This window comes from Saccostrea echinata, unplaced genomic scaffold (assembly GCF_033153115.1).
Source record: "Saccostrea echinata isolate AGI-Se365-2 ecotype Australia unplaced genomic scaffold, CSIRO_AGI_Sech_v1 ptg000029l, whole genome shotgun sequence".
Taxonomy (NCBI): domain Eukaryota; kingdom Metazoa; phylum Mollusca; class Bivalvia; order Ostreida; family Ostreidae; genus Saccostrea; species Saccostrea echinata.
In genome coordinates, this window is record NW_026889778.1 from 32,865,496 (window position 1) to 32,877,563 (window position 12,068).

The following is a 12,068-nucleotide window of genomic DNA, read 5'->3' on the forward strand; positions in this document are numbered from 1 at the left end:
ACATTAACATAATTTGTACAGTAGGAAGAATATGTTTGAGCTACATGTAGTATGGCATACTTGAGTTGTGGTGTTTATATTTTGTACATTAAAGAGATGATGATGTACAATAGGGAGATAATGATTTATTTACATGATATGTTCCGTGGTGAGTTGTGTTTATTTTCTGTACATTAGAGAGATGATGATGTACAATATGCAGATAATGTTTTATTTACATGATATGTTCCGTGGTGAGTTGTGGTGTTTATAGTTTGTACATTAGAGTGATGATGATGTACAATATGCAGATAATGTTTTATTTACATGATATGTTCCGTGGTGAGTTGTGGTGTTTATAGTTTGTACATTAGAGTGATGATGATGTACAATATGGAGATAATGTTTTATTTACATGATATGTTCCGTGGTGAGTTGTGGTGTTTATAGTTTGTACATTAGAGTGATAATGATGTACAGTAAAACCTGTTTAATCAGGACACCACTGGTTCCATAGAAATTGGCAGGGTTAAACAACATTGTAAATAACTGAATTTACTGAAAAGGACTTAAAGTTTACATCGTAATAGGCAAGATTTTGGAATACACAACATCCAGGTTAGACAAGTTTTCCTGTATTTACCTGGTGAAATGACGTGGTGAGTTGTGGTATTTTATACAGTTTCTACAGTAGGGAGATGCTGATGTAGTTACCTGCTGAATGCATGGTGTGTTGTGGACTTCATGGTTTATACAGTAGAGAGATGATAATGTATTTACCTGGAGTGTTGCGTCACATGTTTTCTTCTGCAGTTTTTATACCATTTGTACAGTAGGGAGATGATGATGAATTTACCTGGTGACCTGCATGGTGAATTGCGGCGTTTATACAGTTTGTACAGTAGGGAGATGATGATGTATTTACCTGGTGACCGGCGTGGTGAGTTACGACGTTTATACAGTTTGTACAGTAGGGAGATGATAATGATAAGACCTAGAAGTCCAACCACTCCACACACTGTCCCCAAGACAATCTGGAGGGACTGTTCATACTCAATATTGTCAGGCTGGTCCACAATCACACCTACAATAGAACTTCTTCCTCTTACTATACAATTATCATAAGTCTTCATAGCAATATATACACCATTCAACATACAAATTGAATTTCTAATGCATCATAATCAACATATACACCATACAGTGATGGCAGGGGTTATAACTGGGAAGAGAATGACCAAATAGTCTAGTTTTATAAGCATTCAGATTTGAAAGCCTTAATATACATGTATATATCTTACCTGAGCCTGGATTGGGTTTGACCTCATCTGGACCATTTCCTACAGAGGGGGTGGACATCGTGGGTCCTGTAATGAGATGGAATAATTAACACAAGTTTACATCATGTTCAACATTCCTTAACCTTTTTCATCATTATGCAACATTTAAGAAAGATTATTTTATGGCTTACAATAATTTTATGATGGTTGTCACTAAGCACCTATATCTCCTATATACTGTAACCATGATCATGAGACAATGTGTAAGGGGACTAATACATATTCAGCAGGACTGACAACTTTTATGGAATTAATTATCAGTAAATTTACTATTTATGAAAACTTGACGTCTGAGATTGAAAGATTTTAAGATACAACACTGTATATTAATGGATGTGGATAAACAGCCAGAGTCTATAATGAAAAAAGAATTCCTGAATTCTAAACCACAATAACCTACCTATAGAATTATAACTTAAGCCTTTTGTGTCATAATCAAAAGAAGATGAAATATTGGTTACCTTTAACGTCAGAAATGACAAGTATTTACTTAAATTTACAACTGATACATGAGCAAAATCAAGTTTGTATTGGACTACACATTCAGTGTTTAAACTTCTTAGCATTGATTTATCAAACTTTTTATGGCACTAAAACTGTTGCTATGCACATTTATTTGTCTCAGTACATTCATGCAATTTTATTGCCTCTTTTTACTCCTGTCTGACTGTTATTTGTTGGTAACCTTATATGTCAGTTTTACAATCCCCTCTCCTGACTTCATAACTCATATCCATGCCATAAAATCTACCCACGTCCAACTGCTAGAGGGGATCTCCCTCTACACAACAGACTGACTAGAACAAACCAATATGGTTAATGATCAGCAATTAAACATAATCTAATGGGATTTTATGAAGGTAAAAGGTTTGCTTTTTGTCTTAATTGGTAACTGAAACCTTTACAGACTACATGCATTGCTTTATAATGCCCTGAAAGTATGGACTTGCTTTAGGTATTTAGGAGATTCACAAATGACATCTTATCAAATATTGTCTAAAACAGGGTATATCTGAACATGCTAAAAAAAGATTTAAGCACTGCATAAACAGTATTCTATACACTATAGTCCTGGAGTGCTTTTCTTGTATGCCTTAATTAGATTGATAGAATTTTTTTTCTTTATTTCATATAATATATAATGAACAATTAAGACGGAGAATTTATACGTTTATGACACATGTACATACATAAATTTTGATTTTGAATCCCCAGACAATATTTCTGTGCTGCAGATCTAAGCACATTTATATGTATTAAAACTTGAGATAGATCAAACACATTCTTCTTCTCAGTATCCAAGACAATTACTTAACAGATTAATGGGCTTTCAAATCAAGACGCATTTAGTGTCAATTTCACACCTATTGATTTTTACATCGCTTACAGCTGACCTTTCTCCAGTAAATGATGGAGAAAGAATTTAAAAATCCAGGCAGAGGAGAAATCAATTAACAGAGGGCACAAATAATGGGAGAAAACCTCCTTTTTCTAGATATATAGCAGTTTACATTTAGCATATCTACAAAAGGTCAAGTAAATTCCATTAAAATTAGGATTTTTACCAACAAATCTTGCATGGTGATTATGAGAGCTGAGAATAAGTCTGAATTTGAAGCCCTAATAAGACAAAATGAATGGAGATTTTCTGGACCTTAATATTTACAGTACATCACTGTTACATGTAGGTGTATAAAAGTATTCAAATGGCACTCAATTTGTCTTAATTAATCAACATTATCATAGTGAAATTATGACTTCAAAACAATTGCAGAAAAAGGTGTTTAAAAGGGGGTGGGGGATGGGGGGTGGGGTGGAGATTGATTGTAATAAAACAATTTCTTCCTTATTTTTAAAAAATGATAATCACATAAGTGCATCATGCATATTACATATTATAAATATTGTATTACACAGCACAATCAGTACAATACATCTCAGATTCAATTAACATTTGGCCAAAAATAAAAATGTCAGCTCATAAATGTAAACAAGAAAAGAAGCTAGCTGCCTAAGTTGATAAAGTTGCTTTTAATTAACATATATAAATTAGCCCAATTTTTCTCATCAACTGATTAGCATAATGATAAATTAGTACATTTGTATTAAGTTTTTATATGTATTTGTTTTTATCATAATTACATATTAGCATGTACATAAATTAGTGGACTAAAAGCAGCCCGAATGGCACCAAAACATAACTGCTAAAATAAGTATATATCGCAGCTATGCTGCCCAAAGCATTAAATTGCATTCAAAAATATTACATTTTCAGATTGGTTTTGATTTTAGATATGTAGGCTTTGAATATAGATACAGATGTTTTGCACAAATTTCTCAACTACATAGTTACAAATTTGTTGTGATATATCACAATTTGGGTTGATCATGAGATGGTAAATTTTAATTTGTTCAAGTGTTGCACATAAATCGCTTCTGTGCAATGATTTACACAAATTTTATTATTTACATTTTGTTACATAAATTAACTTACTGTATCTTAATGTAACTGAAAAGTATTTGGGAGAATGAAGCTGTAATATTATTAGTGTATGAAATATTTCATGAGAATTTCAAATTACCCCCACATTTGAGTGTATTTTCCTCTCTTTATCCTAATTTATATCAAAGCGAAGATATTACATTTCCGTCCCAAGAAGACTGATTCAGAGAACATTCTCTCACGAATTTTCAAAAACTCCTTATAAAACACTTACAGAGTGCCAATCTCTTATAAACACCTGTAATAAATTCTATCTCTAACCACAGTCACTTAAAGTAGTACACAATAGGCCAAATTTTTCCTCAAATTCAATTTTGTTCAAACTTTGATATTTTGTTCTAGGATGCAAAATCTCTCTTTATATTAATATGAAAGAAATTCAATTATACATTTTTTGCCCACATAGCTTGAAATATGGCCTTTAAGACCCGGGCCCTGTAAGAAGATTATGAAATCAGACAGCTGACCTGAGATTGTGCATTATTTAAAAACAAGAAGTCTGTGAACCAATGCTCACTAGTAATACCCCCGCTTTGATGTGAATCTACACAAGTTAAGTCATGGACAGACACAAGGATGAACAAGAAGTTGACATCAGATTCATACAAAAATGAATCCCACCACATTGCATGCCTAAACAAAGAGTGTGCTAAAATTTCAAGCATCTGCAATCAGTAGTTGCTGAGAAAACTGCAACCAAAATTTGTTATGTATAGTACAGACAGATCAGAGCTCCAGATAAGGTGCGTATTTGCAGAAATACGCATTGAATTTTACAAAATACGCATTGAAAACAAGAAGTCTGTGAGCCAATGCTCACTAATAATACCCCAACTCTGATGTGAATACACAAGTTCGGTTATGGACAAACACAGTGATAATCAGGAAATTGAAATCGGATTTGTAAAAACTGAATCCCAACATATGGCATGCCTAAACAAAGATTGTGCTAAAATTTCAAGCATCTGCGATGAGTAGTTGCTGAGAAAACTACAACTAAAATTTCCTACGTATGGTACGGACAGACACATGGATAAACAGGAAGTTGACATCGGATTTGTTCCAAAAATGAATCCCATTATATGGCAAGGCTTAACAAAGATTGTGCTAAAATTTCAAGCATCTGCAATGAGTAGTTGCTGAGAAAACTACGACCAAAATTTGTTATGTATAATACAGACAGACGCACGGATAAACAGGAAGTTAACATCGGATTTGTACAAAAATGAATCCCACCATATGGCATGCCTAAAGAAAGATTGTGCTAAAATTTAAAGCACCTGTGATGAGTAGTTGCTGAGAAAATTGCGACCAAAGTTTGTTATGTGTGGTACGGACAGACGCACGGATAAACAGGAAGTTGACATCGGATTCGTACAAAAATAAATCCCACCATATGGCATGCCTAAAGAAAGATTGTGCTAAAATTTCAAGCATCTGCGATGAGTAGTTGCTGAGAAAATTGCGACCAAAGTTTGTTATGTGTGGTACGGACAGATGCACGGATAAACAGGAAGTTGACATCGGATTAGTACAAAAATGAATCCCACCATATGGCATGCCTAAAGAAAGATTGTGCTAAAATTTAAAGCACCTGTGATGAGTAGTTGCTGAGAAAATTGCGACCAAAGTTTGTTATGTGTGGTACGGACAGACGCACGGATAAACAGGAAGTTGACATCGGATTAGTACAAAAATGAATCCCACCATATGGCATGCCTAAAGAAAGATTGTGCTAAAATTTCAAGCATCTGCGATGAGTAGTTGCTGAGAAAACCACGACCAAAATTTTTTATGTATGGAACGGACAGACGCACGGATAAACAGGAAGTTGACATCGGATTCGTACAAAAATGAATCCCACCATATGGCATGCCTAAACAAAGATTGTGCTAAAATTTCAAGCATCTGCAATGAGTAGTTCCTGAGAAAACTGTGCCAAAATTTGTTACGGACAGACAGACAGACGGACGGACAGACAGACAGACAGACAGACACACAAGGGTAAAACAGTATACCCCCCTCTCCTTCGGAGCGGGGGTATAATTAAAACTGGGCGTAGTTACACATTAGCAATCGCAGATAAGCATTTCACCACGAAAGTACTGCGTTCTACGGGTTGAATAATAAAAGTACGACTTAGCTAACGATATGAATTGAGGTTAACTCAGTGTTTGATTTTTCTCAAAACAAAATACTGATTTAAAAGCGTTTTAGTAACCAGGAATATTCTAGTTATGGCGACGACGATTTCCATTTATGGAGAAATAATCAAAGATATAGATTTAAATCGATTTCTTTGAATAGTAAGACTATGTACTAGGCATAGTAACGTGTTTTTAAGCACACAAAAGCTTGTGTCGTCTACGTAAGATGATAGTGTAATACATACGTAAAGAAAACAATGTTACGTGTACCTAGAAAACAAACGGTAGTTCGAGGATAAAAGTCTTAGCTGGAGAATAAATTTTAAACTGCAATGTTATCGAAGAAGACATGATGTGTAAGAAAAAAAACCCTGTGAAGACCATATTAAAACCGTATATAAAAAACGAGCTCTGTTTAATTTCAAGACCAATTAAAATAAATAAATTGCTGTAGTGAGACATAACGCATAACATGTATTTGAATTTACCAATCAAGAGTTCTCTGAGATTCTCTAGAGTTTTCTGTTTAGTAGGACGGTTACACACGGTTTGTACATAGCTTTTTTTATGATGGGTTCATTGCCAATTTCTGATTTTTCTCAACTTGCCATATTAATGAAGATTTTTTTTCTCTCGGTTTACTCTTGTTACGATATCATCTTAAATGGAGGAAAAGTTTTAAGTACCTATAGTAATTTTACCCACAATATGCTCTTCCTTGTCAAAAACTATTTAAATGAATGCAGGAACTGTTCTTTGTAGTTTTTTTTTCCTTTCCTCTTCTAAAACTCTCATATTTCGATAGCAAGCTCAAAATCAAAATAGATGTCAAAACATTTAATATATTAACACAATACTCTTAAATCATTTTGATAAAAATCAAAATCTGCATTGATTTGAAAATCAGAGAGTAAATACACTATGGGGTAAAAAATTATCTGGAGCTCTGCAGATCCACGGATAAACAGGAAGTTGACATCGGATTCATAAAAAAATGATTCCATCCATATGGCATGCCTAAACAAAGAGTGTGCTAAAATTTCAAGAATCTGCAATCAGTAGTTGCTAAAAAAACTGCGACCAAAATTTGTTATGTATGGTACGGACGGATATCGGATTCGTACAAAAATTAATCCCACCATATGACATGCCTAAACAAAGTGTGTGCTAAAATTCAAGCATCTGCGATGAGTAGTTGCTGAGAAAACTGTAATGAAAAATTTGTTACGGACAGACAGACAGACACACAGACAGAAAGACACACAAGGGTAAAACAGTATACCCCCCCTCTCCTTCAGAGCGGGGGTATAATAACCAGTTGTTCTACTGCAAACTTGTGTGATGCTCTTAATAAAGGCAACCTTTTTGTACTAAAATTTAGTAAAATATTTTGATACTGGTATATTTGAGTAAAATATGAAATAAAAATAGAACATACATAGCCCGGGAATTGAAAATTCACATGTAAATATGTCACACAATAAGTCCTCTTTAAAGAAAAATATACAGGTAATTAAATTTTTACAAAAAATCAACAGAATAATTGAAATGGAACCCAGATTTAAAATATGTCAAAATGAGGAAATTTGAACCAGCGGTTTCAGATATTTTGGCAATTTTAAATAAATCGAATGCAAAAAAAATGTGAAGATTCAGTAGATGACATCACTATATTTGACCTTTGACCTCTTAATATGACTTTGACCTTTATTGTAGAAAAAGAATGGAGACTCCTTCTAAATATTTCCAATTATCAGGTCTCTAGTATAAATGGATCAAAATTTATTTTGCATTTAATAACAGTCATCTGGCAAGTAGATGGCATAAACACGATCAAAAATGTAGGCTTCCGAATGACCAATATATAATATGTCTCTAATTTTCTTGAAAATATGGTGAAAACATGTCACATCTTATTATTTTTCTTACAAAGGTCCTTGATTATTGATGTTATAGTGAAATTATTCTTTTTTTCTGGTGTACTTTATGATATGCATTAAAACAGATTTCATGGGTGTTGTGTACTACCTTAAACAGGTGCATTTCAAAGTCAAGTTTTTGTTTTAGCATATTGAATAGGTTTAATTTCAAAGCAAAGAAATTAAACAATAAGAGTAATATTTTAGTGTTAAAAAATAACACATGTACAATTCCCTCAAGTTTAAGACTACAGTCAAGTCACTTGAAACTGACAATAACACTAAATACATGTATTTATCTATTGATACATATTCCATTATGACTTCATATCTTGGTAGTTCAGAGGTTGTTTTCAGCTAACATTAACCTACCCAAGATATAGTACACTGTATTTCAGTCTAAAAGGGAAACCACCATGACCATCTGAGTTAACTCCCACAGAAAATCATTTGCTGTGTATATAAATCTGTCTCTATTGGTGGTCCAATAAATTCTTTTAGTCTATCCCATATAAGCATTAGATTCCATCTCAATTTGAAGATATATTTAATGTGAATGAATATTGACTTGCCCTGAAAGAAATTTGAAAATATGATTCAGATAGTATTAAAGTTTTATCATTTCCAAGCCATTTTTTGTCAGATTGAATGCAACTTACAACTTAAGACAAATCAAGTATGACACAACTTTTTAAAGTCTATAGAAATACAATGTTATTTTCAGTGAATGCTTTCAAGCATACAAGGGAGTAGTCATTAGTTCCAAAGATCATCTGTGTGTGACCTCCACATCAATCCAAAACATGTGCTACCTCAGTTTGTAAGACAGCATATCCCTTCTAAAGTGGCAGCCATTGTTGAAATGCTAAATCCCTACATACTTTAAAAATTGTTGTTCTATAAATACCATAAAATTATTTGAATTTGACAGATTGTTTTAAATGAGAAAGTTTTGTAAAGGTATTCTTCACTGATCAAACCGAGTTTGATGGCTAAAGTATTTAAGTATTTTTGAAAAATAGTACAAAAATTAATGATGTTTGATCTTAAGCTGGTACAATAGGCAAGGCTTGAATTATAAGTCATGAAACTTAAGTTCTACCCTTACTGTGTGTACACCCTTAATAAGTTAATGTTTTTTTCAGCCATACAAATCTGACTGACGAATAGAGCTCTCAGTGCTCTATTTCTAAATACAAGACTAAGCTGACCTTTTCTTCTCAGCCAATGAAAATCATTTGCCCAAGTGTCCATCTATTTTTTATTGAACCATACATGTAGGTAGATTGAAGTGAACACAAAGTATTTTCAAATGAGATAATGATTGTATCTAATAATGCTTCTGTTCAACCTCTTCCTCTTTTTTAAGAAGTGTGAATGCATCTGTCGTTAAAATTAGTTACAAAGCCCTAGTAATCTTTTCTTCTATTTTAATGACTGAATGCAGTGTTTATGGCTGAAAAACACGTGGAATATTATATAAATACTGCATGTACAGTCCCTGAAACGTTCTACTTTCCCACTTGAACGGTGAGCGAACGCTGAACGAACGGTGAGCGAACGGTGAACGAACGCAGAGCGAACGGTGAGTGAACGATGTGTGAACGCTGAACGCAACTTGGTGAACGATGTGTGAACGGTGAGCGAACGCAGAACGCGAACGGAGCGCAAACGCGAACGCAAAGTGAACGGTGAACGAACGGTGAACGCAAGATGAACGATATATTCGGAATGCCTCTGATCTTTTCCTTGCATTGAAACTATTTTATTGTATTATAATGTCAGGTGCCAAAATAAATAAATAAATAAATAAATAAATAAATAAGTAAACCAAAAAATGAATAATAAATAAGTAAATAAAATAAATTCTCCAAAATTGTCCTAAGAAAGACGATTCATGCACATTAAGATTTTAATCACACGATTTTTAACGCATTAAAACATTGCAATTGTTGCCGAACGCTGAAGTATAAAAGATATTTTTTTAGTTGGAAAATAAAAATGTTTATTCTTATTTGATAACAAATCAGAGAAAACTTCTGACTTATAGAATGAATTAAAGCGATTGTAACATCCATTCATATATGTATTTCCGTGTCAAGACGATTTCATGTAAAGTAATAAAAAAATTAATTACAAAGGTCAGTGGACGTTTTGCATTTATACCCTCGTATTTTAAATGTTTAATACAATAATATATTATGTGTCATTTCTATTTTTCATGATGATTTATTGAGCAGACTTCTACATGTATCTGTAGATGGCCGTGATTATACTCAGACAAGATAATACAAGGACACATATTCATATTATTTGTTATAAATTCAATTTTCAGAACTTGATATTTAAGTAATATTATCAAACAGACAAATGAGAGAGAGAGAGAGAGAGAGAGAGATTCCGTTTCAGCCCCCCCCCTTCCTTCCTTTCAGGCTTCACTAAATGTTTGCACCTATATCAAACAATAACTCTGATATTTTTTTCTAAATATATTAGACAGTGAAAGTAACTCTTTTTTTTTATCAACAAATCATATCCATCTGTTTGACAGTATTACTCGTTTTTATTTTCCTGTTTCAAGTTCACACGAAGTCCACGTGCTTGTCCTGTCAATCAAAATCATTCGACACTGTGCAGGTGTGAAAGTTTCGTCACATCGAAGACGAAGTGCGAGTATTTCCAACAAGTTATAACATTTATTTTTATCATTTCTAGATTTGATACCAACATTTGAATAATTAGTGAATAAAATATATTGGGCATTAACACTTGAATTTGAAACATACTCTCTGCCAATTTCAAATACCACCGCCGACACGTGTACATTTTGAACTACTATTGTTTTGTGACTTTTTTTTAGATGCATGTTTGTTTTGAGACTGAAAGTTTTGTTCTAAAAAAGACCTTAACTTTTTTTTAACAGGTTAATTAAAATTTTCTGGAAATACAGTACTGACTAAGTAACCGATTTAGCAGAAAAGGGGGGGGGTATTAATTATATCGAATAGCAAACATATAAAGTTACGGTGAAGAAAGATTTTTTCTCTATAACTATAGACTTTACATACATGTATTATAGTAGCGAATATTCTGTAGTGCATTACATTTTAAATAAATATTTCCTTTAAACACACTATCAATTTAATTCGCTCCAAAGATAATAAATTAACAGGATATCCGCAGTACTATGTATAACTCTCAGAACTAGTTCTATCATATTTTCTGTAGTAATTGAATAAAAAAAACGCGTTAGAAATAAATATTTTCGTAATTTTGCTGCGTAATTATTTGACTTGGATAATTATATCTCCATTAACGATTTGTCGTCTTTAACAAAACATCAAAATGTTGCAGTGCTTGAAGTATTTGCACATTGGCCTTAATTAAATTTAATATTTCAGCATCGTTCTACATAGGTACAGGATGTGCTTATAACAACTTTTTTTTTTCCAGAGTAATTTAATAAATAACCTAATAGCTAAGTTAGAATAATAAAAATATATATATTAGATTTTTCCCCCATGAAATAATGATTCTTCAAACACGATATGTTAGTATTAAATTAAAAAATCTGTAACTCCTTACCTACAAAAAGATAAGTCCTTTCACTTGGGAGTTCCGAATGGCAATGACCACTGAACGATAGGTGAACGCTGAACGCAAGGTGAACGCAAAGTGAACGGAACGAAGAGCGAACGCTGAACGCTTTGTGAACGGTGAACGCGAGCGCACGGTGAACGGTGAACGCAAAACTGTGAACGGAGAGCGAACGGTGAACGAACGGTGAACGCACGCTGAACGAACGGTGAACGAACGGTGAGCGAACGGAAAAATGGGAAAGTAGAACGTTTCAGGGACTGTAGTTGAGTGTAACATTGAAAATTTTCACCCCAAGAAAACCATTGTCAACCGAGGCGCAGCCGAGGTTGACAATGGTTTTCGAGGGGTGAAAATTTTCAATGTTACACTCAACTACATGCAGTATTTATTATATTATACTGAATGTTTTATACAAATACATATTACAGTGAACCTTGCGCGCATGAATTCTGCGCAGTCAATATTTTTTGGAATAACACCCGTCGTCAAGCAATGTTAACTGTTGCTACGCTGGTGGGCGTGGCTTCATTATTCAGCGGGTAATAGTGTTTTTTAACAAATGTTTCTCGACGAATCAGAT

At 33.4% G+C, this 12,068-nt stretch overlaps 1 protein-coding gene across 3 annotated transcripts in view; it reads right to left on the reverse strand.

Moving 5' to 3' along the window:
- Positions 1-12,068, reverse strand: part of LOC133195835 (interleukin-17 receptor D-like) — a 35,822-nt gene that overhangs the window by 7,235 nt on the left and 16,519 nt on the right. Inside the window, exons 1-3 of one of the 3 annotated variants that reach the window (XM_061331788.1) lie at positions 3,902-3,921; positions 1,281-1,346; positions 836-1,063 (exon numbers count right to left, since the gene is read on the reverse strand). In XM_061331788.1, the coding sequence (XP_061187772.1) occupies positions 836-1,063; positions 1,281-1,338 (286 nt within the window). In that variant the 5' untranslated portion in view covers positions 1,339-1,346; positions 3,902-3,921. Of the gene's footprint in view, positions 1-835; positions 1,064-1,280; positions 1,347-3,901; positions 3,922-12,068 lie in introns of those variants that run through there. The other 2 variants (XM_061331789.1, XM_061331787.1) reach the window with 2 other exon arrangements.